The 24,182-nt window shown below is 55.3% G+C and overlaps 4 protein-coding genes across 4 annotated transcripts; 2 read left to right on the top strand and 2 right to left on the bottom strand.

The window, feature by feature from the left end:
• Window positions 1-670: 670 nt before the first annotated feature.
• On the bottom strand, window positions 671-2,227 carry BESB_062620 (uncharacterized protein; the record flags this gene model as incomplete). Its single annotated transcript, XM_029364676.1, has 4 exons — window positions 671-736; window positions 878-971; window positions 1,454-1,521; window positions 1,913-2,227. 4 exons carry the CDS (start codon window positions 2,225-2,227, stop codon window positions 671-673), a joined length of 543 nt encoding a protein of 180 aa, XP_029219384.1.
• Window positions 2,228-3,869: 1,642 nt separating this feature from the next.
• On the top strand, window positions 3,870-12,304 carry BESB_062610 (putative eukaryotic translation initiation factor; the record flags this gene model as incomplete). The annotated part of the gene is made up of 18 exons (XM_029364675.1): window positions 3,870-3,900; window positions 4,878-5,044; window positions 5,425-5,554; window positions 5,897-6,003; window positions 6,229-6,375; window positions 6,754-6,913; window positions 7,107-7,174; window positions 7,374-7,473; window positions 7,711-7,907; window positions 8,298-8,436; window positions 9,022-9,137; window positions 9,417-9,561; window positions 9,818-9,901; window positions 10,279-10,436; window positions 10,701-10,836; window positions 11,270-11,414; window positions 11,808-11,937; window positions 12,188-12,304. 18 exons carry the CDS (start codon window positions 3,870-3,872, stop codon window positions 12,302-12,304), a joined length of 2,277 nt encoding a protein of 758 aa, XP_029219383.1.
• Window positions 12,305-14,314: 2,010 nt separating this feature from the next.
• On the bottom strand, window positions 14,315-14,620 carry BESB_062600 (stress responsive a/b barrel domain-containing protein; the record flags this gene model as incomplete). Its single annotated transcript, XM_029364674.1, has 1 exon — window positions 14,315-14,620. The coding sequence occupies one exon, from the start codon at window positions 14,618-14,620 to the stop codon at window positions 14,315-14,317; it is 306 nt and encodes a 101-aa protein (XP_029219382.1).
• A 2,853-nt stretch (window positions 14,621-17,473) lies between these two features.
• Window positions 17,474-21,557, top strand: BESB_062590 (Ser/Thr phosphatase family protein; the record flags this gene model as incomplete). The annotated part of the gene is made up of 10 exons (XM_029364673.1): window positions 17,474-17,605; window positions 17,915-18,070; window positions 18,491-18,550; window positions 18,936-19,011; window positions 19,588-19,685; window positions 19,890-19,938; window positions 20,102-20,199; window positions 20,676-20,750; window positions 20,962-21,074; window positions 21,452-21,557. 10 exons carry the CDS (start codon window positions 17,474-17,476, stop codon window positions 21,555-21,557), a joined length of 963 nt encoding a protein of 320 aa, XP_029219381.1.
• Window positions 21,558-24,182: the final 2,625 nt, after the last annotated feature.

The following is a 24,182-nucleotide window of genomic DNA, read 5'->3' as shown; positions in this document are numbered from 1 at the left end:
GCGTCTCTGCCTCAGAAGTCCATCGGTGAAAACTCTGGATAATCACATGTGCGCGAAAAGGCAGCGCTGGTTGGGCTTCACGATACGTCCCGCGACACTGTTCTCTCGTTGCAGATTTCTGTTGACTGTGTGGCAGCTTATCTCTCGCTTCTGAAAGACGACTCCGACCGGGGGTACCTGCCTTCGGATTGCGCTTAAACAACTTCATTTCCCTTGGAGGCTTCCGACATACACAATGCAACGGCACAGCGACGAATGCTCGCTGCTTGTGGATGCAAGCGCCAAGCACCGAAAAACAAAAAACAAGATGACGTGGGCGCCCATGTGCGTGTATGCAGGCATGCATGCGCCGGCTAACCAGGTGTGCGATAGAACGTCGACGAGTCATCAAAGATAACCTCAGCGCAGGCAGATCGAGGGTATGCAGGACAACGTGTATAGCTGCGGGGGAGGAAGAACAGAACGCGTGCGGTAGTCCCACGCACAAGAAACCAAGATCTGAAACAGACTAGGCGGAAAAATAAGTTGGTAGACGGTTTCCAAGGTTGTAAGGTAGACATTCAGAACAGTGTGCCCGAAACAGCAGGATGACACTGTTCCTGCATGGCGCGTCTCAGGAATGCGTAGGTGGCTCAGTCCGAGGCCTTTCCACACGTGGCCTGCATTTCCTTTAAACAAACTGGAAGTTCGCGCGAATGCCATCCATAACGGCTCTAAAGAAGGACGGCCGATCGACCTGAACAGCGACACAGAAGGAAGTCTTGCAGAGCCGTGTGTTTCAAAAACCGAGGCAGCCAACGCCGCAGAGGGGCCGTGGGACTGAAATTGCACGCCATGCTTGACAGGTACTCTGTGCGGTCGTGCGTAGTGCACTTACGCTGACAGATATCGCCAGGAGGAGCTCTTTCTTCGTTCGAGCGGAAATTATCGCCAGAAGCTCTCTGGCGTACACAAGAAAGTATTCTCGATGCCTGAAACCGGTGAGCAGGGATGCCAGATGCAGCTAAGAGCCAATGGGAGGAAAGTACTCTGGTGACTGCCGAAGAGAAACCGGCAGACGCGAAGTGAACAAGAGTGTATAAAAATGCAGCAAAACTCGAAACGCATTCTATCGCTAGATTCCCAGGATTGGACGCACTTCCACGTCCCCAACGCGACGCAGCAAGGCTCAACTGTGCTATATTGTCGGCAACTCCTGGCACGCTTAGCCCCTGAGCGATGGGCTCCGACGCGGCATGCCGGGGCAGTGCCCGCCTCCAGTTTTCTACGAAGCATTTGCGTAGGGCAAGGAGGCCAGCAGCACGCACTCACGCGCTGCCGAGCAGTGTATAGTTCGCCCTTCTGCATAAGCTGTTTGTGCTGCGCCCCGGTCAGGTTTGAGACTGGAAACAATAGAGCTGCAGGCCAAGCGAGGTCAACTATTGTGAAACATTGTCGAGTCGAATTAACGTACCTGTCCCCAAATATAAACCTGACTCCAAAGTCTGCACGTTGTTCTTCAAAGCCTGCAGAGCCTTGAATCTGTCAACCACACACAGAATCAAAAGTCGACCCCAGTCCCGTTACCGATTCCTGCGGACGCCTATGTGCACATACACACGCGTCCGAAGGCTGGCCAAAAGGCCTTGAAACCCTATATACTGCTCACATTAGAGAACACGCAATGCAAACGCTGCCAATACAGTCTCCTACTGCGGACGCGGCGGCAGCCCCGGGGCGATTCTGCGGAGGGCGGCTTGCAGTATCGACGTGTGCGTCACCAGGTTTACCAGTCAGGGAACAACTGCGGCCTAAACAACGACAAACGTAACACTGACACGCATGGTACGCGTCCGGCCGGCACTCAGCTGAAACTCCACTTCTAGTCGCACGGAAATTGCCCGAGCTCCTCTTTCCGCCCGCGGAAACTCACCATTGCCGCCATTTTTCCGTTATCCGAAATTGTTATAAAGAATTTATCGGAAAACGTGACGCATATGACAGCAACGTCCTTCCCTTCGATGGTAAAAAGTTTCTCCTGCACGCGAGGTGTACTGACACCCGCCTTCCTTATTTGTCTTGCGAGAGCGACGTCCTCATCATCTTCATCTTGCCCCCGAACGCCAGCTGACGGTCCGTGCTGGGGCGGATTCTGTGCCCCGGGGGCTTGTCCCGCAGCAAGTGCGGCTCTTGCGATGGTCGGGACATCGGGAAGCGCTGCGCTCGCTTCAGCCACAATCGCATCCATGGTGATCACACGCCAATGCGATGCCGAAGAGGAACACGGGACAAAGGGAAAGCGTTCGCGGACGGCAAGGACGCGGAAATAGGGTTCCAGGGCGACGGGGGAACTGCACTCAGCAGTCGCTCCTGATCCGTTGGTAAAAGTCAGACCTCGATGTCTCGAGGCTTGCAGCCTCTGTGTTACTGCATGAAGTGGGAGAAATCCTGGTCGGGCTTGGGGCTGGAGGCCTGTCCTGCGTTTTCTCTGCGCACACCCGCGAAGATCACGCGGTTGTCTAATCTACCGCGCCTCCACACGTGTTGCTACAGTGTTGGCCCACAAAAGGACTCAAACTGAAGGCTGACAGGACGCCAGGCGACGGCAGCGTAGCAGAGGCAGGCAGCAGGTTCTTCCAGGGCGTGGCCTCAAAACGTGAAAAGAAGGTTGCGCTGCGAACGCTGCAGCGACGAGAACGGCCGGGGATTGGGGCACTGGAGCCAAGAAGCCGGGAATCTGCGTATGTGAGGAGGTGTGCAGTTGAAGGTGTAAAGAAAACCTCGCGACAGTCTGCTTCACAGCTTGGAGGATTCCTTCACGCAGCTGCGCAATGACAGGACTGCGCGCCTCGCTCGCAGTAACGACCGCAGACATGCACTGGGAGCCTGAAACTGCAAGGCTTGTCTGTAGGCGTTCGCAGGACCATTCGCTGCGCTCGGTGCGGCTCTGCCTGAGCTGAAGATGCCCTCAACTTGAGGTTTTTTGTTGCCTAGTTGGTCGTCAGTTCCTCCCTAGTCGAGACATCCTTCTTCGATGCTGTTCGCTAAAGAATCGAGGACTCTCAGCAGCATGTGGACGACGCCGCCACTGTGAGTTTCCCTTTGGTTTTTCAGCGGTACCGCCGGTCGCGTACGGCAGCAGCTGCCTTCTGACGCCTCCAGCCCTCGCTGCTGCCCTCTCTCCACCCTCTGTGCGTGTAGCGCAGAGGGGGGGTCGTGGGTAATCTTCGCGCGCGCATGCAGAGGCTGGGCTGCTTGGAAAGAGACCGTCGTGTCGGATTACGGCCGCCGTGGCGTCGGCGCACGTGTGCGACTTCTGAGGGGAAAAGAACGCTGGCAAGCTTTTTTGCCTGGTTGCTCCGTGGAAAACTGCGGCGTGTCGGGGAAGCGGGTTTTTCGAGGTCTTTGCTTTTCTTCACTCGATCTGGCGTCGCCCCTAGGTGTCCTTGTTCCCGTGGCATTTCCACCTGGGCAGCCCCTGCTTGTTTCCCTCCGCTCCTTTTCTCTGAGGCGTAGTAAAAGCGGGACAACGAACCCGTCTTTTCTTGCGATCCCCACGCACTGCCGTATCTCTATTGGGTTCTTTCTTCGCTGCTTGCTTGTTTTCCTCCGACCAGTCTGTCCTCTTCTCCCAGGTTTTATTTCGCGGCCTTCCACCCGCCTCGACTTTCGCGCCAGTCTCTCTGCGGAGCCCTGTGGGGGTCACCCTGTTTTGAATTTTCTGGTTTTCTGTCCGGGGACGCGGAACTCCTTCGTGTGGGTTACTCGGACCTTTCTTGTCTGTTTGCCGACTTTATTTCGTCGCAGTCCTCGGTTCGAGTGCTGCTTTCTCGGTCTTCGCTCCTCGCCACCCACTTCTTCCTTCCTCCGCAGCCCTGGACCGCGGCAAAATGGTTCGCATCGATAAGGACGACCTCCCAAGTGAGCTGCAGACTCCGCGCTACCTCTTCTCTCGCGAGACTTATTCTGCCTTCCATTCTGCCTTCAAAAACAGGCGCCGTCTTCTTAACGTGATTTGCTGAAGCTACCGGGTTTGCTGCCGTCGCAGGAGAAGACGGTCGGCCGAGACGGGCTGAGGATCCGGTCGCTTCTGCGTCCATGCAAGACGGGTGAAGGGCGGAGCAGGGTGAAGAAACAAGTCCAGGGAATTCGGGGGCACACACACATATGTCTAGTCCATTCAGTGGCGTCGTAGCTCAATGGGAACTGGTTTTTCCGCAGTCGAGCCGCGAGGGCGCGGGCGGCGCATGCAGCCTCGCCCGAGCGCCTCTGCAGCCGGAGGAACCTAGGGTTTCAGCGGAAAACAGCACGAATCGCCGCCATTCGAATTGAGTCCGCTGGGTGCTTCCCCCTCTCAGTTATGGTCCCTACTCTGTGGAGGCTGACTTCCCGGTGGGAGTGTGCGCTTTCGTGCCATGGGCTCGAGGGACGTCAAAATCGATGGAGCGGCCTCTCCCAAAGATCGGCTGTTGAGGCGGAAACTCACAGCGATACAAAGAGTGAATAATGGAAAGATCTATGGAGGGCAGTTATCCGTTCACTGCATGGGGCCGGTAGAACGCAGACAGAAAGGGACGCGACGGCGTGATATCCAGCGCCTTCCGTTCCTGTCTCGGTTGCAGACTAATCTTCATATGTGGTTTTGAAGCTCTGTACTTCGCGCTCGCTGCACTCACCGTGCCTGAATCGTCTCCCTGGCGCATATCTGCCGCAGAGTTGTTGAGCTAATGACGTCGTTCAACCTCCCTTCTCTGTTTCCTCTGCGTTGCGCCCTCTTTCGGGTTATCGCCGATTTCTCGTCTCCCGGGCTGCAGGCCTCTTGGTGCGGTACCGGATTTCTTGCGTCTAGGGTTTACATATTTTCGTGCTCGTCTTCTTTCTGTGCGTTTTCTTTCCAGCGGAGGAGCAGGACTTGTTTGAGTTCCTGTCTGAAGACAGCGACGACGGCGAAGATGACGCTGAACAGGCTGAGGGGCGGCTCAAGGAGAAGCTCTCCCAGATCGAGCCCCTCCTGCAGATGGACTACACCTTCCCCTCCACGATCGTCCTCGTCGGTGTGCCGAAGGTCCGTTAAAATTAAAAAAAAGTGTCATCTCCTTTCCTCCGATACTCAGACAGAAGCTCCTCAGTGTGCTGCATGCGGGGGGTGCGGGGGGGAAAGAAGGAGAGTCGCGCTGGCGTCACGGACGACGACGATCAGACCGCGTGGCGGGCTGGGCTTCCAAGAGGAGGAACCCATCGCAGCGCGAGATGGGGGAGACGACGAAAGCGGAAGGGATATGATCGCTGCGTCCCCGTGTTCTTCGCGTACAAGTGTTTCTGGGTTGGGAAGGTGAGGGCTTCGCTCTCTGCTCTCTCTGTCGTCTGCCCCCTGGGGAGGCGTGTGAGAGTTCGTTGCCTGCTTTTCAGCTCTTTGTTTTGATTTCTGGGGCGTGCGACGCTCAGGTCGGAAAGGACAAACACGAGAAGCTGCGTCTCGTTCTCGACAAGAAGATGGTTGAGGAGCTCTCCAAGAAGGGCGCAGAGAGCGTCAACGAGGGCCTCTCCATCTCGATGCCTGTCAACGAAGAGACCGGTGAGATTCGCCTCCGCGCCTCAAACAGCCCTCGCACAAGCTGCGAGTCTCTTTTCTCGGATGTGCGTCGGCAGCCAAGCGTGTGACTCGCAGTCCAGCCATGGCCTCCAAGGCGCCTGCCTGGTCTGCCAGACGATCACACACAGGGCGGAAGGGGGGGGGGAAGGGGGGCAGAGGGGGGGGGGAGAGATTCAGGCGCCTAAGAGATGCTTTTTGTGGCAAGAAGGAGGCGTTGGTTGCGAGCGGTATCTGCGCGCGCCTGCATCTGTAGTGACTTGTTTCAAGGCGTTGGCGACGTGAAGGACTGTTTCGGTCGCGTAGGATGCGTTGTGTCGTCTTCAGGAATGACGAAGGGGTACTGCTTCGTGACTTTCAGCAACCAGTTCAACGCACAGCACGCCGCCCATCACCTGAACGGTTGGGCGCTCGACGCCAAGCACACATTCCGCGTAAGCGTTTTGCTTCTCAGTTCTGGAGGTGCTAACAGACTTTCTCTTCCCTCCGATATGATGCGGGAGTCGCGAGGCCTCTGTCTGCCACTCCACCTACTTTTACCCATTTGGCGTACTTGCTCAGACCGAGGCGAGTTTGTCCCCTTGTACAAGTTGCGTCGCAGCGGGCGGGCTCCTGCGTTCAACGACGTCGCTCTCACGTTTGTTTCGTCTTCTTTTCAGGCGGCACTGCTGGACGACTTCGACGAGATCGTGGGCCGCGGCGCGAACTACCGCCCGCCCATCAAGTTGCTCGGCTTCACCCGCGAGAACTTCCGCTGGTGGCTTCTCGACCCGCGTGGCCGCGAACAGTTCGTCATCCGCTATGCTGTACGTACTCAGCTTATACATAAAATGCACATACAGGTGTATTTGTGTATAGAACGTATGCATGTGTATCTGTAGATACCTGTGTGTGCGTGGCGCGTGAGCTCTGTTCGCGGATCTGTGTGTGCCCAGCGACAGGATCTCTTCTCAAATTACCCATGTCTTCTATCTTTTCGTGTTTTCACGTTCGGCTGTTTAGGCGCCTATCTCTGTCGTCTGCTGAGAGCAAGCAGCTGGGCGCGCCCGCGGGTTCCTCTGTGAGGCGGCGGCAGCTGTGCGTTTTCTTTTGTGTGGACGAGCTCAAAAAAGACGTGGATTCGCGTGCTTTTTTGGCATGCACCGTCGCGTGGAGGAGCGCGTTTCTGTGCGTTTTCTTCGCAGGACGAGACAGAGATCTACTGGCACGATCCCATCGAGCGCGACTGTAGCGTGCTGGTGTATAACGGCCACCGCGAGCGCGCCGACGGCAAGCGCGTGTGGACGGACTTCCGCGTTCAGTGGTCTTCTCAGGGCTCCTTCCTCGCCACCTTCCACCGACCTGGTAGGTGGAAGGTGGCGAGCAGCGTGTGTTGGTCCTTCTCACTGGCTTCGAGGGTTCTGCGGAACGCGCAGGAGCGACTGGAGCGGGTGCTGGGGGCAGCTGCGGGCGGAGCGAGGTGGTGGGTTCGACGCCGGAAGTCGCTCGGACAAGTTGGTCTGGAAGGCGTCATGTTTCTTCTCTCTCTCCTCTGCAGGAATCGCGCTGTGGGCCGGCGAGAACTTCGAGAAGAAGGTTCGCTTTGAGCACAAAGACGTCAAACAGGTGCGCGTGTGGGGGCGCCGCGTGGCTTGGTCTTGCTCCGCTGCAGAGAGCTCGCGTTTTCTTCTCTTTCTCCGTGTAGCCGTTCCCTCGCGCCGATTTGTCTCTTTCTCTCGCGTCGACGGCTGGAGAGAGTCTCCTTTTCCCACCTGAGCCTGCGCATGTGTCAGTGTCGATCTTTCGGACTCGGGTTTTTCTGCAGATCGAGTTCTCTCCCAACGAGACCTACGTCATCACCTGGGACGGCAGCCCCAGTCAGCTCCGCAACGAGAAGGCCGTGCGCATCTGGAAGGTCATGACTGGTGAGATCAAGTCGTGCCTCAGCCTCCGGAAGAACGACTGTCGCAGCGGTCGTTCTTCTGCTTCATCGCCCAGCGGACTTCAGCTAAAGCATCTGAACTGGCCGCTTTTCGCGTGCGTTTAGGGCATGCAGGGTGACGCGGCAGTTGTCTCTCGTATCCGCTAGGCAATGGCGCGTCGCTCTGTGGGTGGAGCGGTGTCGCTATCGCGTATGTCGCTGTGGAATCCTGTTTTTTCAGGCGAGCTGCTGCGTCAGTTCCCCACGCCGGCGCACTCTCCGCGAGGCGGTGAGTATCCGCACTTCTTCTTCTCCCACGATGACCGTTACGTTGCGCGCATGGGTGAGAAAGAGCTCTGCGTCTACCAGATGGAGTGCGACGACGAGCCCGAGACCGCCGACGGCGAAAAGACTGACGAGAAAGCGAGAAAGGGCCAGGTAAACGCCGAAAGACGATTCCACGCAGAGAGGATTGAGGCGAGCGGCGTGGTCGCCTGTCGCCTCTGCGTGCAGGGAAAAGCTGCGACGTTGGGGGCGCGCAGAAGTCTCCTGACTCCTGAGTGCCGGCTCCGCCCCCGGCGTGCGCATACTTTGCATATATTCATAAATATATTCACATAGGTATATTGTGTTGTGTATGAAGATGTGGAGGGGGTCTCACGCCCTGGGTTGTCCGCAGGTCTGGTCCCCGGTTTTGTTTGGGCTGCGGAGTCTCCGCACCTCTGTCGCCTTGCCACCTCGTCTGGCCGACTGTCTGGAATCAGGGAGAGAGGCCTGGCAGGTGTGTGAATAATTTTTTTTGGTTTCGCGTGTGTTTTGGCGCTTCAGGACCGGCAGGCCGTGCGTCTTCTCCGCGACCCGAAGGACGGCAAGCTGTCTTCGCTGAAGTATCCTCTCGAGAAGTTCGAGTGGTCGCCGACGGAAAACATCATCTCCGTCTGGATCAAGGGATCCGAGGACGCGCCAGGTGCGTCGCGTTCCATCTCTCGTCTTGAGCCTCGCTTCCTCTGCATGCGGGGGGGGACTGAGGCGGGTATAATCAGGGTGGTATTACAGTCCGTCTGTGGCGTGGGTGTGGGTTCGTTTCACAAGGGTATCGATGCGGAGCGAGCACACATAATGTGCAGACGGCTCGGTTTCCGGTTCTCTTGGGCCTGCGTTTTCTTTTGGCGGCCTGGGGGCGGAAAGCGAGCCCAGACAAAAGAGGCGTAACGTGTCGGCAGGAGCAGGCGCTGCCTTGCACGCCATTCTCCGTGCTTCTGTCGATGAGGCGCTCTCGACAATCCCGAAAGATCCAGTCCTGCCTACCAGCATTCACGCGTGCCTATTTACTGGCGTGCATGCACATCTGTCTGTGTGTATATCTGGATTTTGTATTTATGTTTTTCAATTGGGGGTCCTGCGGATATCGCGGGGCTGCGTGTTGTGTTGTGGGGGCGTGTTGTGTAGCCTCTATTTTTGCGTACGCGAAGTTGCGCTAGGGCGAAAACGCTCATCGCAACCCACTGAAGAAAACGATGAACAAAGCACGAGCCTGGCGTTCTTTTTGCAGGTCGTCTGCTGTTGGTTGAGATCCCCAGCCGTCGCGAGTTAAGCAGCAAGAACGTGTATAACGTGAAGGGCGCCTCCATGCATTGGCAATCGAAGGGTGACTTCCTTTGCCTTCGCGTACGTCTCCTCGCAACTCTCGCGCGAACTCTTGAAACCCGGCTTCGTCGCATGTCCTTTCTGCCTCCTGTGTCTCGTCCTTCTTCTCGTGTGCCTCATGCTTCTCAGCTGTTTGCCCGTTGTGTTTTTTTTTTTCTTCGATTCCTTGCTGACTCATGCGTCGCGTGAGGGAGGCGACCTCGGCAGAGTTAGAGCGAGTTTCCGCTCCAAGCGAAGTTGGCATTTGCAAGTCTTTGCAGCGTGTGTGTGTGTACGTGTGTGTGTGGCGTTTCGTTGCAGACCGCTGTGTTCAAGAAGACCGGCAAGAAGGGCCGCAAGGAGTTCACGCAGTTGGAGATCTTCCGCATGAGGGAGAAGGATATCCCCGTCGACAACGTGCAGCTCAACGACGTCGCTGTGCAGCTCCACTGGGAGGAGGGCTACAGTAAGTGCAGAGAAATTTCGGTCTTCGATTGTTCGCGTGAGTGATTGCCTCCAACGATCTTTTTAAGAGTCACAAGAGGGACCGGAGTGGGAACAGCAAAGCGCTCTGAGGCTGGGGCACTTTTTTTCTAAAAAAAAAAACAAACAACGTTGTCTGGTTCGCCGTCGTGGGGTGATGCCGGCCTTCGGAAGTCCGCTTCTCGGGATGTACAAGCGTACGCCCTCGTCTTAAAAAATTCGGTGTGTTTTTTTTACAGGCAAAAGATTTGCGCTTGTTGTCCACGACGAGCAGACGAGCAACCAGGCTCTCCGCTTCTACCGTGTGTGTGACGCCAGCGAAGGTACGCAGTTCTCTGTGCTTTCCGCAGCTTCGTGGCGCTGCGAGTCTCAACTGGAAGGTCGTCGCCCGCTGCATTGCTTTCGCGGGTCGTCGCTGTGTGCGCTCTCAGTGTTGCATATAGGTATACATGTATACCTATATATATTCATATGTATAGGGGCATATCTCGCGAGAGTTGTTTTCTTCTCCAATCTTCGGGCTGTTTTCTCGTCGCAGCGCAGCGTAAGGTGTCCTAGGTTGTATGTGCCGCGCCGCGAGCTCCTGTTTTGGGAGTAGCGGTCTTTTGCAGGCCGAAAGACGCACTCTGCTGGTTGCTGATTATCTGAAGAGAGGTCGCGTGCATAGCTGTAAGTTAGGGATGTGCCTCCTTTTCTGCAGACGGCAAGAGAGACACGTTGCTGATCTATTCGTTCGACATCAGCGGCTACATGAACTACATGAAGTGGTCGCCCTTCGGCTCCTACTTCATCCTTGCCTCCCTGGGTTTGGACGGAACTCTTCTCTTCTGCTGCCTCAACGAGCAGGACACTGTGCAGGTAAAGAAGTCGCACGCCGCGGACTGCGTGAGGCAGCCAAAGTGGGGCATTTCAGTATCCCAGTACATTGACACCAATCCACATCGGTCACGGCCTACACTTTATGCGGATTTTTGCTCTCTTTCATCTCTACAGCGAGAGAAACGGGCCAGTCCGCAGCGCCGCCGATATGTAGGCGGGGAGCGGGCGTGCTGCGGGTTCCGCGCCGATTGATTCGATTGTTGCACGCGGCGTGTCTGCACGTTTGGGACACTTTGTGTGTAGGTCCTTCACATGGATGAGCACTTCATGGTCAACGAAGTGAGGTGGTCAGCCTGCGGTCGCTACCTCAGCACCGCTGTCGTGCTGCCGATGCTGCCCAGCAGCAGCACCGCCTCCTTCCGCCTCGGTTCCAACACAGGTGCGAGAGAGGATCAAGCGATCCTAAACCCTAAACTGCGCTGTCTGGAAATGGAGTTGTGAGTTTTACTCAGTTTTCAGGACTTTGGTTGCTGTGGAGTCGACTTGCAGTTGTGGATCTCGGCGTTGCGGGGTTAGCTCTCGCGGGATTTTGGCAGTCTTTTTTTCGAGTCACCACACGGCGTCAGTGCAACGTGGTCCGTGTAAGTTGAAAGAGCTAGCACCGCAGTGCCTGTAGGGGCGTCGTATGCTGCCTGTTGTGTATGCGAAAATTCAGTCTGTCCCAAAGCTGTTTGTAAGAAAACTAAACCAACTAGGCAGGGTAGATATCTACCATCCGTCGCTAGCATCTGTGAAGGCGTGCACCGTGTGGATATACCTCGTGCATTTTTCTCCAACGTTCGGCGTCGCGGTCGCTTGCTGGTTGTGCTCAGGTTACAACATTTGGACGTTCCAGGGCAAGCTGCAGTATAAGTGCCAGAAGGATCAGTTCTACCAGTTCCTGTGGAGACCACACCCTCCGTCGCTCCTGAAGAAGGAGAAGATCGAGGAAATCAAGAAGAAAATGAAGGACTACAGGTGAGGCAGACGCATGCGTTCGACGTCGACACAGAGGGAAGCGCAAGGGGTCGTTGTGGATCGGCGACTGGGCGGTGTGCGCAGGCTAGCGTCGAGTTGCAGCTTCGCATGCTTTGTTGTTTTTCGTCTCCTCGCTGGCGGAGGGCTAAGCAGGGTCTGGGGGCTTTGGTCGAACACTGCGGTCACAGCGTCGTGGTTGCTGAAGGCGTCCGTGGCTTCGCTTCATTCTGGTTCCTCGTCGGCATGGCTGTGTGGCCCTCAAGAGAACGGCTGCTGTGTGCTTAACGTCGTCGGTCACGTCGATTCTTAACGTTCTCTTCTGAGTTGAGAGCAAGAATTGTGCGTTGCGTGTCTTTCATGCTTCTTTCCGCGGTGCGTGTGCGTTTGATGCAGCAAGCGCTACGAAGCCGAGGATGAGAAGCTGCGGCTGGAACAGCGCTCTGCCTTTATCCGCCAAAGAAAGGAGGAGATGGATGAGTTCACCAAGGTCCTCGACCAGCTCAACCAGTGGAAGGTCGAGCACGTAAGTCTCGCGGCACGATATTAACGGAGGGTGTCTTTCTTGTACGTTTTTGCATGTTCTGTCTCGGTCTGAGACTGCGCGCGGCATGCGTCAGGGAAGCTCTTCTTGTTCAGCACGCAGGGGACTTGCGCCCGAGGCGGGCGGCGCATAGTTTTTTGGATGGCTGGGGTTGGGTGTGGCGCTGCTGGTTGAAGCAAGCATGCGAATCCTCACGTTGACGTGGTGTTTGGGGCGTGGTGTCGCATCGCAGGAGCAGTACGACGAGTGGCAGCTCGCGTATGCGACGTTCGACGCGCAGTTCGACTGGGAAGACAAGGAAGAAATTATTGAAGAGGAACTCGAGGTCAAGGAGGAGATCATCACATAAGCGACGCAGCGAGAGACGGTTCACGGCTCACGCGTTTTTATCCTCTTTCTTTGCCACTTTGTTCAGTTTTGTCATGGCCAGTCTCTGTGGAAAACGACGTCTTTGCGTGTGATCTTCGGCCTCCGTTCGCGAGGCCCAACCGCATCCTTACTCTTTAGAATCATGCGCCACCCCGCCCGTATGTTGGCGTCAACGCCGACGACCAAGGTCGTGGGTCGGCATCTCAGATATTTAAGTCTGATTGTGCTCTTCAAGCTCACGCACGAGCAGACAACGTCTTCATTTTGCGTGACGCAGCAAGTTTGTAGCGAAGGCGACGCCACGGATAGCGACAGACACGTACTTTTCTCCCTCTTCGAGATTCAGCGGACACGCGGTTCGCTGTGCTGCCGTTAGTTGGGGTCGACACGCGGCAAAAGAACAGCGTTTACGATCATTTTTCCGCGTTGCCACGCGAAGCGCTCAGTCGGGTGGCGACGCCAAAAGCGACCGACGCAGCGCCTGTCTCGCAGACATCGCGGGCGAACGATGCAGATTCGTGGCACTGAACACCGCCTAGAGTTTCATGGATGAGACATCCATCACTGTAGCCGACAAATCCCGCAATCGCTGGAGACCCGTTAGAACGGAATGACTCGTTCCAGCCAAGAAGGATGTTTGCGAAGCAATGATACGAAAAATCAAGCGAATCCGCTTGCTTCCTGCATGGCGGAACAAACGAAGAAGTTATCGAATGGGAACGCATGGCGTGTGCGCTGGTATGGGCCTCTGCGGTGCAGCATCTGTGAGCTAACAGCCGCGGCTAGAACCATTAAGCGAGGTTTTGTGCTGCGAGGAACGCTCCCAACGGTCCCGTAGCGCTGCTACAGCAATAGGGTGCGATGGTCAGTATCGCTCTGCCAATCCATTCTGGTGGCAGCGGCTCTCCACCAGCGGCGAAATCCCTGACGGCGACACAAAACAGCAAAACACGCACCCTAAACTACGGCTTTAGGCTCTGCTGCAGTGGGTATCTGGCAAACGCAGGGGTGCAAATGAAAATACGTTTAGGCAGCAGTACCGCTCCTGTTCTGCCAACGACGCCAACCTAAGTGACACATCCTCCGGACCACGGACCAGCAGATGTGCTCCTGTTGCATCAGTGAACGGCAAGGAATTAAGTAAAACGTCTCAGACGTTGCCTTCCCTACCGGTTGCGGCCGACAATGTACAAGACCCGAGTTCCACGATACCACTATATTTCGAGTAGTGTAGTTGCCTTTTGACCATAGCATACGTACGGGTGCTTGAGCGTCGTACAACTACTACGTGACTCCTAAAGCTGCACTGACAGCGAGACCACATGCAGTTCCTACCAAGTGCCTCCAGAAACTGATTATATTATTACTATCATACCGCCAGCTGTGCAGAAGAGCAATGACAGGCGTCGTCTCAAGATAGCACACGAAACGGAAGATAAACACTGATTCATTTCGAGCAAATTCATGTGAACGGCGACTTTTCGGCGGTGGGAGAGCGGACTCGCAACTACAGAATGTCATCCACCTTCTACGCATCGGTGGCCACTGGCACCGTAAATCACTGTCGTCGACTTGTCCTGGGGAAGCACCTGGCTCGATCGCCCCTCGGGTGCCAACTCAAGGCGGTACCTAAGAAGGCGGTGTTTGACCGAATCCGGAGTTGCCACGCCGTGAGCATATCGTTTCACATGCACAACAATAGAAAATCTTTGTCGTGCGCTTGTCACTTCACAGGAACGTCACTTGTTCGGAGATTTGCACCAACGTGCCCCCTGGACAGTCTCGCAACAATAAAAACTTGCTTGGCCGCGAGGATACTGGAACCACATAAGCTGCAAATATTTCTTACACGTATGGCTTGGTCTGTTTGAGAGCCAGTTCTGGCACAGTGCGTCGCTAGCCGAAATTCATGCCACAAACCGCAAGTCTGGCAGAGAGTCCTAAACCCACGACCCAACTGAGATTATACAACAGGTCAAAGAACAGAAATTCACATCGGAAGATCAAATGCCATCACTTCTTCAAAGTGGGGCTTGAACTTCGCGACAAATTCCTTATGCTTCGGATGGACCTGGTACGCGTCGAGCTGTTCCTTGTTGTGGAACTCGGAGTACAGAAAGTGCGTATAGCCCTTCGTCCGGTCTTCTGTCACTGACGTACGGATATCGATGAGGAAGTCAAGCTCCGAAATGAGCGACCTCAGCTGACGGCCTTCCTGGATGAACTGCTCCTTCATCTCGGCCGTCATCGACGGTGTGAACCTGAAGCAAACGATATGACGCAAGCCATAAGCCATTGTGGAATGGACTGTGTGATGAAGAGGGGCCTCACACGGGACAGGTAATTTCTTCTTGAGATCTCCTGGAAGATGAAGGAAGACACTGTGTAAGAAAAAAAGCGTGGACCACCAAGAGTATTGCACTGGAATGTAGACACAGCTGCAGTACCATCACAGCAAGCAAGCGCGCGACAACCACCAGATGAATATGCATCAAGTGATAAGCTAGTGGCGTGAGTTGTGAATTCAATTGTATTTTGCGTGAGTGCGTTCGTATTTTGGCGATGAATACTGCAGCGTCCAGGGACGAACGCTGCCATGGTGCCTGCATTGCTGCATGCACGGAGCTCGATGCCGCATGCGTCTCCAACAACTTCCCGGACCGTACGAAGCAAATGCACACCGCCTGATCGTGTAGCTGCCCATCCCAAAATGATTATGGCGCGCCACACATGGATCCCATTTCCTTGCATTGGGTACCGCGTCACAGCTGAAAGATGGTCAGAGTTTTTAGAAACGAGCCGATGCTGGAAATATGGAAATACGCCTCCCCGCCTCCTGCCAATCATTGTGGACGATTGCGCAAGCTCAAGGCTCCGAAAGAACAGTGCACATCCGTGCGTGTGTGCCATGCGCGCGCTTTGCTATAGGTAATTTAGCCAGAAGATCGCTGAAGCGGGCATAGCACCTGTTGGCGGTCCTTAGATTACAGGAGGAGACATGCAGCGAGGTCTCTTTCGACCGCGATGTCGGGTTGCAGCTAATGAACAAGACAGCGTAGTTCACAAGATGATGAACAGACCCCACGACACAATACTCTCCATCAGCTAGTGCGTGGCATGGCGAAGGCATGAGCCAGTAGAGTAAATTTTCGAAAACGTCGATCTGAGCTCATGTTTCGATTCTTTGGATCATGGTCAAGTACCAGCGAAACGTTTGCCACCATCCAGCGAGAGAGCGTGGGAAGTCAAAAGGACCCAGGGCTCTTACCATTTCCAGATTATTAGCTAAAAAGCGGACTATTGCGACACCAATAAGGACACACAAGGGTCAGTGGGCGACAATCTCGTGTAACGGGCTTGCCGCTAGCGCGCCAGACGGGAAGGGGCGGTGAACGCTCAGAAGAACCTGCTCATGAACAGCCGCTGTTTTGCTGGAGATCTTCGACATATTTCACGCTGGAGCTCGGGTGAGAGCGAGAACTTAATATACGTTACCTGCGCAGACTCTGTTCGGATGTTCGTCTCGCGCTTTTGGAGCAATCCAATAATCGTTGGCATTCCTCTCATTCACCCCAAACTCTGTAGTACCAACTATTCAGCTCGCCGAGCCTGCAAGGTTGTTCTCTGCTAGAGTCAGATGTGTCACACCGCGCATACGCAGGCACGGCATCCACAGTTCGTGTACATCAGCCCTTTTTTTATGCTCGGTAACGCAGTGCCGTAATCGTTGCCAGTCCTTATCCCCTCTTGGGTCAGAAAATTTTGCCGAATCGAGGCCTGCTCCCCCCGCGGTAGCTCAAGTCGTGCGGAGACTGCAGAATAGTCCGTGTTTTTCCCTGCAGAGAGCACGCGTTTTCCTTTGACCGTCACAACCCCAAGAATGTCTACCACATAGAAGGAAAAATGCGGCGACGGATAAGTTTCGATAGTACCTTCACACTCTCCTAACACCGGGAACATGAGCGTTATAAGACACCATCAACACGCTTAAAAAGAAACTCCGTTTGCTCAGAAACAACGCTGGGAACCCGCGGCGGAAGCCGTCGTAATCCGGTAGGTCTATCGGTAGCTTTGTGGGAATGCTTTGGTTGCACCTCTGAAACCCCCCAAATCTCACCACCGGCGGCTGCTTGCCCTCTAAGAGTGCTGGAAAGCTGCGTAGATGGGAGCAGGTATAGGACTAGCCTGAAGTGTCGCTTTGAGAAGGCATAAACTGATGATGTGTGTCTGCGCACTGCTACGGAGTAGAATTGGTGCCTAGTGCTCTGTAGTCCCTGCGCTCACGTGCTCCCAGCGGCTCATTGCGTCGTCGGGGGGGGGGGGGGGTGGGGGGGAGGACCAACCAGTAGATCCCCCGAAACTCTGTTTTTCGTCGTTCCCAGCAATATAAATGTGAATGATAGATTTGGTCACGCCGCCAGGCCGAGCTTGCATTGTTTAATGGATGATTTGCGGCGCCTGGCGGGAAGACATGAAGAGCCCAGGAGGCGTGTCTGTCCGCTGCAATGGCCAATTGCATGCACGCGAACAGCTATACACGTGACGCAGAGAGAACCTGGGGCTCCTGTAGTCAAATGCCATGCCAATTTGGCCGTCATCTCACAAGTTTCGTGAGATCGGACAAACGAAGCTTCAGAGGATGACTCTTTTTTACCCGTTCAGGTCTCTGAGCGAGGGAGTTTTTTGTTTTCGGCGCACGTGAGAGGCAGCTCGGTTGCGGGCAGCGCTGCGGAGACACAGGTCTTCATCGCTGCCATTGCTGTGCGCGTGCTGTATACAGTTTACACCATTGTGAGCATTGCTGTGAGAGCGTCGTGATTTTCCGTCTTTGGGGAGGCTTGACTGCGTGCTGACCCCAGATTTTTGACTCCTTGCCAATCGCCGTCGTCTTTTTCTTTTGTCCCGGTGTGTGCTGGGGAGTCACGCTGTTTCTTCGCACTGAGCGAATTGCCGGCTGCTGAGGAGAAGTTTCACTATACACGCCGTAACTTCCCCTCGTCGCCCCCCTTTGAGTGGTTCGTTGTTGCAGCTGTCCCTGTTCGTATTCCGTTGCAGCCTCGCCTGTGTCTCTCTTGACCTGTACCGGCCGTATACTGTGATTCTTACCCGCCTGCGACATCCAAGACCTCGCTTACACCATTTGTTCTTCATGGGTATCGTCAGAGTTTCCGGTCGCCGGTGGAGACTAGCAGCGGACGGTGAGGATGGCACCGCGCAAAGTGAGACGGCGCAGCTGACGGAGGGCGAGACTCTTTCTTTTGGCATTCTCGCCGACCCGCAGGTAAGTCAGCACCTGTGCCGGTGCCTTCCGTGAGACAGGCCGATCGCATGCTGCCGCACTTTGGGTTCGTCAAAAAGAAAACCTGAGTCACTCAGGCAGGTGGAGACACTGGCATGATGCGTTCCTCTGCCGCGAGGTCCTTGAATACGGCAGCTTACGGACGGTGATACTCATACTTATGCACCGTGTTCGGGTGCATCCTTGACGGGGTTGATCGTGTCTGTGGACACGCAGTATTGACACTGCATTTCTGTTTGCGGATCCCACAGTGCCCACACGCCTCTACTGTTTTTCCTGTTCTGTGTGAAGCTGGGCGCGCTAAAACAAAACAAAGAGTGGACTGAGGAGCTGGATCGGCTGCGGCAGGGCATTGCCGAGATACGTCAACAGAATCCGGCTTTCATCATCGTCCTCGGTGACCTAGTCCAAGCGTTTCCATCGAATGAGGCAGAACGGCCGCAGAGAGTGAGCTGGCAGACGATGGCTTTCCCAGCATGCTCAGCCTGGCTTGTCCTGTATCGCTCCTTCTTCGCTTCGTGGGGGTGGGCCGATAGAGACATACTGATCCAGGCTCCTGTGTGTCGAATACTGGCCAGAACCCGCTGCGGACTCGACATCGGCCTAACATCTTCGGGGCCTTGCAAAACGTCTGCTCTGCGTGTTAACGCCTACAAAATAAACACCACACACGGGCTGACAGAGGCGCACCGTGGTACCCGCATGTCGACGTAGGAGGCTTCCACACCTCGCTCGGCCCGCACTAAACCTGGCACGCAGTGAGGGAGATCTTAACTCCTTCGTTCCTTCAGTGCAGCCAAGCGCGTGACCCGTGGAGGCCTCCTCTGTCTTCATCCATGCGCTGCGCTTCTTCCCGTGGGTGTGTAGGAGCTCGAGACGAAAGACCTGCGTGAGGCGCTCCAGTCTTTGTCAGGAGACATCCCTGTCGTAAGTCATCTTTACGAACGTCTTTCCACGTGCGTCTCGCTTCTGAGAGACGCGCAGGCGCGGGGATGCAGTCCGTCAGTCTTCTCTTACCTCAGGGGTGTCACCGACTCTATCGAGGCCTCAGCTGTCAGTCTGATTGTATCTTCACCCCCGCCTGTGGCTTCCCGCATTGACGTGACCCCATCTACGCGTACTTGGACGTTCCAAGCTTTGGGGTGCCCAGGTCGGTTGCCTCCCGCGCGTGCGGCGCCTTGAGTCGGGGGGAACAGACTCGAGGCTTCCCCTCGGCGAACGCAGTACTCGATTCCGCGGAACCCCTGCACTTTCATTCTAGGATCGCAACAAGACCCAGGGGTGTTTCTGTCGTTTCTGCATTGTTCGCCAGTTGATTGTCTCCGGCAACCACGACCTGGGCAACGCGCCTACGCGCGAACACCTCGAAGAGTTTCAGAGAGACTGGGGTGCGTACACGCCTGGAGACAACCCCTGCGAGCCCCGTTGGGGAGCCACCTGATTTTCGTGGAGGCTAGAGCATCTGCGGCGCCTTAGTCAGAGACAGTGGCCGTGCCTGAGTCTTACGTGCGAAGACCTACGTTTGGAAATCTGTCGCTTTGGGACGTGTATCACTGCCCCAACTTGACGCGCTCAGAATAACTGATTTTTTTTGTCTCCGTCCGCCTCGGCTCGGAAGGGGCATAGAGTAGTCGCCTCAATGAACGGAAGCCCATGTCGTTTGCTGCGGGTGCGCTTGTCGAGAAGGTCGAATTTAGCGGTATGCTTCTGAAGGCAACGTACAAGCTGCAAACAAACGACTCCTTTACTTACACTGAGGAGTCAGGTACAAAGTGCACACGGATAAACTATGTCCTTCTGTGCACCCCTTCGCACCAGTGACCCCGAGCCGCTACGGACCGCAGGTCAATTGCAGGCCGTTCGCCGCAGCTGAGGCGGCGAAAGTTTTGTTTCTGTTTTTCGGCATATGCAGTGGTGGGATGCATTCAAAGATGACTTATCTGCTGCGTTTGCTTCTGTGTCAGGAAACGACTATTACGCACTCGACCTCGGGCTCTGCCGCGGCGTCGTTCTAAACTCCTCACTCTTCTTCAACCCGTCCAACGCGCCCGAAGAAGCGGAGGTTCGTCGCTCGGTCTAGCACGCAGTCATATCTGTTGACCGTAGCCCCGGTCGTGGCGCCGTGTGAGCTTCCACACCTCCTGGATCCCTAGTCCTCATGTAGCCCTGACAGAGAACTGGGGCTCCGCAGGTTTACACGTCGAGCTACATGCTGACCGGGCAATGGATGTCGGTGGGGTGTAGAGCAACTGCGTGTTTTGCGCAGGCACAGTTTGAGTGGCTCAAGGAACAGCTGGATGAAGCGCAGGCGGAAGGTGAGGCACGACGCAGCACCAAGGAGAGAGTGCTGAGGCACCCGCCGGGCCGCAGGAGTTCCGAGTGCCCGGGCGGGCGGCGCGTTTCTACCCGCGGTCGCAACGGGACCTGGCCTGCCTGTGACGACCGATGGATGGTTTGTACCTGTCTCGATTTGCTCAGGCAAGCGCGTTCTGCTTTTTATGCACCACGCATTTTTCTGGAGCAACTGGGACGAGTCGGAGGATCTTGGACTTCTGCGTATCGAACCGCTGAATCTGGTAAACCAACGCAAGGCGAGCTGAGAGGCATCCGGCAGCGCTTTTAGTCCTACTCTACCGCACGACGCGCATTTGTCCGGCAAGCAGTGCCGCGGACACGTAGAGCTAGAAGACACCGGAGCATGAAAAGCGAAGAGGTCGGCCAAAATATAGCAGCGAGGGGCTTTACTAGCAAGAGAGAAGGCTGGTAGCGCACTCGGACTGAATGTAGGCTTGCATGCCTTGACGGTACGATATGCGACCCGCCGCCGACGCCGTGACCTGAAGCGCGTCGCGTACCAAGCGCGTATGTATTCCGTGGTATGCAGTTGCTTTCATCCCTCTTTTCCAGATCGTCGATCTACAAACGAACGTCGTCTTGGGCTCCGGCTTCCGTACAAGAAGCCGGCATGTATGCAAAAATTACTGGTGGGGTGCTGAAACTGATTCTCCGGACCTGCCGCTCTGACGCACTGGCGACCTTGGTGTCTTTGCAGGATTGCCCGAAAAGTCATTTTCACATTCCGAAACCGCAGAGGGACAGGTTGCGCGACCTCATTCGCAACTCCACCGTGAGTCCTGAGAAAAGATCGGACGGGGAATACATGCTTTGCCGGTTTCCAGCCCTGGGAGCAGGTTGTTTTCTGCACACTGAGGCGAAGGGGACGGCACAGGTGCTCTCATGACAGCAGATATCGCAAGGTGTGTGAATGCCTTTATGGCTTCACGGCCCTATCACCGTGGACTCTCGAGAGGCGGCTGGTGTCTGCGTGTTGCGCCCAGGTCTCATACTCGTTCCATGGTCACCTACATGACAACGTGGTGCTTCACGGAAGCGACCCCTTCATTGAGCAAGTCGTCACCTCTGCGATCGGATATCCTCTGGGAGCGGCCCCGTGAGTATCAACTATCGCCAGTTCACACCAAGCTTCCCTCGCGAGCGGACACACTAGAGGACGGATATCGGGAGTCGTGACACCGGTAGTTGCTTGGAGCCGCTGCTCCCGCGCAACCGCAGGCTGACGCAGATGCGCAAACGACGTGACACCATTTGCAAAGACAAGTTTGACAGACTTTGGCGATCGCTTTACCGCATCTCAGGTCCTGGTTCGGTTCCCGTTGCTGGATTCGTTGAAGGTGAATAGCTGCGGGTCACACTCCGCGGCGCATCCAATAGCCTTCCGGCGCGCTGTTCGCGGCCCGCCTCCTGGTGTGCTACCTGGGTAGCTCACACAAAGTGCACTTATTTCTTGCCTGGATTTTCTCTTTGTAGGGCAGGATTTAGGATGGTTCATGTTACGGCAACAGGAGAGGTGCAACACAGGTTTGTTGCTCTTTCGGAGGGCACATCACCGCGTTACGGATTTGCGAGGTCATAGGTTTAGGGTTTAGAAGGACCTGTGTGCCTTTTGCGGACTTTCGCCGACTACCTCTGGGGATACTTTATTCGCCAGATTAGCAAGTACCCTGAGGCGAGAAGAACCTCTTCAGTGTGCGGCAGAGCTGACAAGCACAATTCCGTTCGTTTGGTGTGTCTGCTCATCCGGCGAAAGCATCTTCGACCTGTCTGTGGTGCCGGCTGTTAACGTGTTGTTTCGCACCCACGTCAATTTTTGCATATACCTATTCTACTAGGGATGGACGTAGCATGCGAAATGATGAGTCGTGGGTCGGCAGTAACATTCTAGTACTGCGCCAGGTGTAGGTGTCTTTGGCACACGGCGGTGACTTTCTAGAAGGCCAACAGAGACATGCAGAAAAGCTTGTTTTAGTTTCAAGGCCAACGACAGCATTTCAGAAGAGTGCCGCCTACGGAGGGTTTGCGGCGCCAGTGTCGGTCGGGCAGGCTGGCAGAGGCCCATCTGCAATTCATGGCAATTCATGGAACTCAAGCACCCGGGGGGTGTTTCGAATCCCGTAGGCAGCGCACAGAAGGCGAGGTGCGAGCACGCAAGGGGGGTAGCTGGAGCAGTTAGAAAGAGCGTAGTAGGTGTAGCTGTCATGCACTGGTGTTTAGCTTGCCTGTGTTTCGGCTCTCCTGTCCCTCCAATGATGACGGCCCCCCGAGAGGAATCGACAACGCAGATGCGGGTTTCGTGTACAACAGAGACTGCTAGACTGAACTTGCCGTTTGATGCATCGATGGCACACAGAGCGTTCGGCACTCCATCCGAAAAGTAATCACGTTGGGGAATGGCAAACAAGCCTAACAATCGGGCATGCCGAATCGGGCGTGAGCACAGGATTGTAGACAGTCGTGGCTGAGCCTAGGTCCATGCCGCCAAGGCCGAAGGGTTTAGGTCATATACTTAGGTTGCGACGCTTGTATTTTCTGAGGTTGCAGTAATGGGTACTGAGACCTGACGATTCGAGGGCGCGACAGTCGGCAGATGTTTGCCCGAAGTTGGTACCGCCGCGAGTATATTGAAATTAAGCCGATGTTAGCCGTCTTAAGCAGTCCACATGTATAGTAGTGTAGTGCCATCATAAAGAATTAGAATAGTGGTGTCCTAGAACCTGGTTCATCTTCCGTATTCCAGGAATATCGGATATGTCTTCGCGGGAACCGTCGGCAGCGGTCGATTCAACGGCGCAGTCACAAGGGAAATCCAACTAGTGTCTGCAGTTTGGCTGCAGCGCCGCCTACTAAGGATCGACAAAACGCAGCCAATGTGCCTCTGCGCATGTCCGTCTGGCGGTTACGGAAGCCACCGACAGATCCTCGTTGTACTTGAGTAGCGGAGTCTCTCCGGAAGTCACTTCTGCGGCCCAGGTGACCTGAATTCGCGCCACGGCTTCTCAACAGCTGCTGTGACTCGTGGTGCCATGATGCCCCCCATGCAGATTCCAGCAAGCGCCTTCAAAAGTTTGCATAGCCCGCTCGCCAAGCTCGCCGTTGCATCGCGGGAACGTGAGGGCCTCAGCGGAATGAAGATGAAACACGAAATGATACAAAAAAGGTGGAAGACATTTCACCGTGACGGTCAGCGAAAAGAAAACTGTTCCACATACTCTGAACACACCGCCATACAACAGGTGACACAGAGCAGTGCAGTACTGGTCTCGATTGAGCGCCTCCGCATTTCTGCTGAGGAGGCTCAACGCCGCTGCTCGCTCTGCTGTTGGCGAACTCTTCCGATCCACGTGGCAAGTGAGTTGACGCACGAACCTTGAGGCACTAGCTGAAATCTTGTGGAGGGACAACTCCCTTCAACGACCGCCCGAGCTCTGCAGTTTGAATGGAGTTCAGGATACGCGCGAAAACACAGGTTTCGCCTCTTGTGACCGAAAAAGGACTTCCTCGTTCTACCTTTTTTCCCTGCTTACCGGAGACAAACACATTTTACTCCGCCTTGTGGTACCGGTGTTTCACTCGCAAGACGCACCAACGAGGTGATGCTGACAACGGAGACGGGGCCATGCATGATCATGCCCACGGAGACGGAAAAAGAATTTTGCCAGAAGGGCCCGAATTCACTGGAGCATCTGATTGACCCCCTAGGGGTGGTTATAGTCAGCACGATACGAACGCAGGTACTGCGGAGACTGTCTCGTCACGGGTGTGCTGAGGGCACTCTAGCCCCCCGTTTCTGCATTTTCTGCTTTTCTCTTTTCTGTCCAGTCATGCCAGAAGTGAAAAATGCGTCAAACCACTTGCATGCCAAAGGTCGTGTGTGACGACAGCCTTCGACAGTGTAACTTTTATTTTAGGTACTTTCCCGCGGTTGCACACCACGGAGAGGCACGATTCGGGCACACCACTTGTCTGAAGACATGGACAACGACTTCAGCAAGGAGACACTTCCTATTTCTATACATGCCTTACAACTGCTGTCAGGCGATGCTACCTCGAATGTGATCTTTACCGTTTGCGCTAGATCACCCCGGTAGCGCTCCAGGTGCGGTTTCTGAAGTCCACTGGCCCGGACTGGTTGCTATCCAGTCGTCGTTTCCGGATTCGAACACGGCAACGACCCAAATACTTCTTCAGTACTTGTTGCCGA

This window comes from Besnoitia besnoiti, chromosome V (assembly GCF_002563875.1).
Source record: "Besnoitia besnoiti strain Bb-Ger1 chromosome V, whole genome shotgun sequence".
Classification (NCBI taxonomy): domain Eukaryota; phylum Apicomplexa; class Conoidasida; order Eucoccidiorida; family Sarcocystidae; genus Besnoitia; species Besnoitia besnoiti.
Note: the sequence above shows the minus strand (reverse complement) of the source record. Positions and strands in the feature narration are given on the sequence as shown.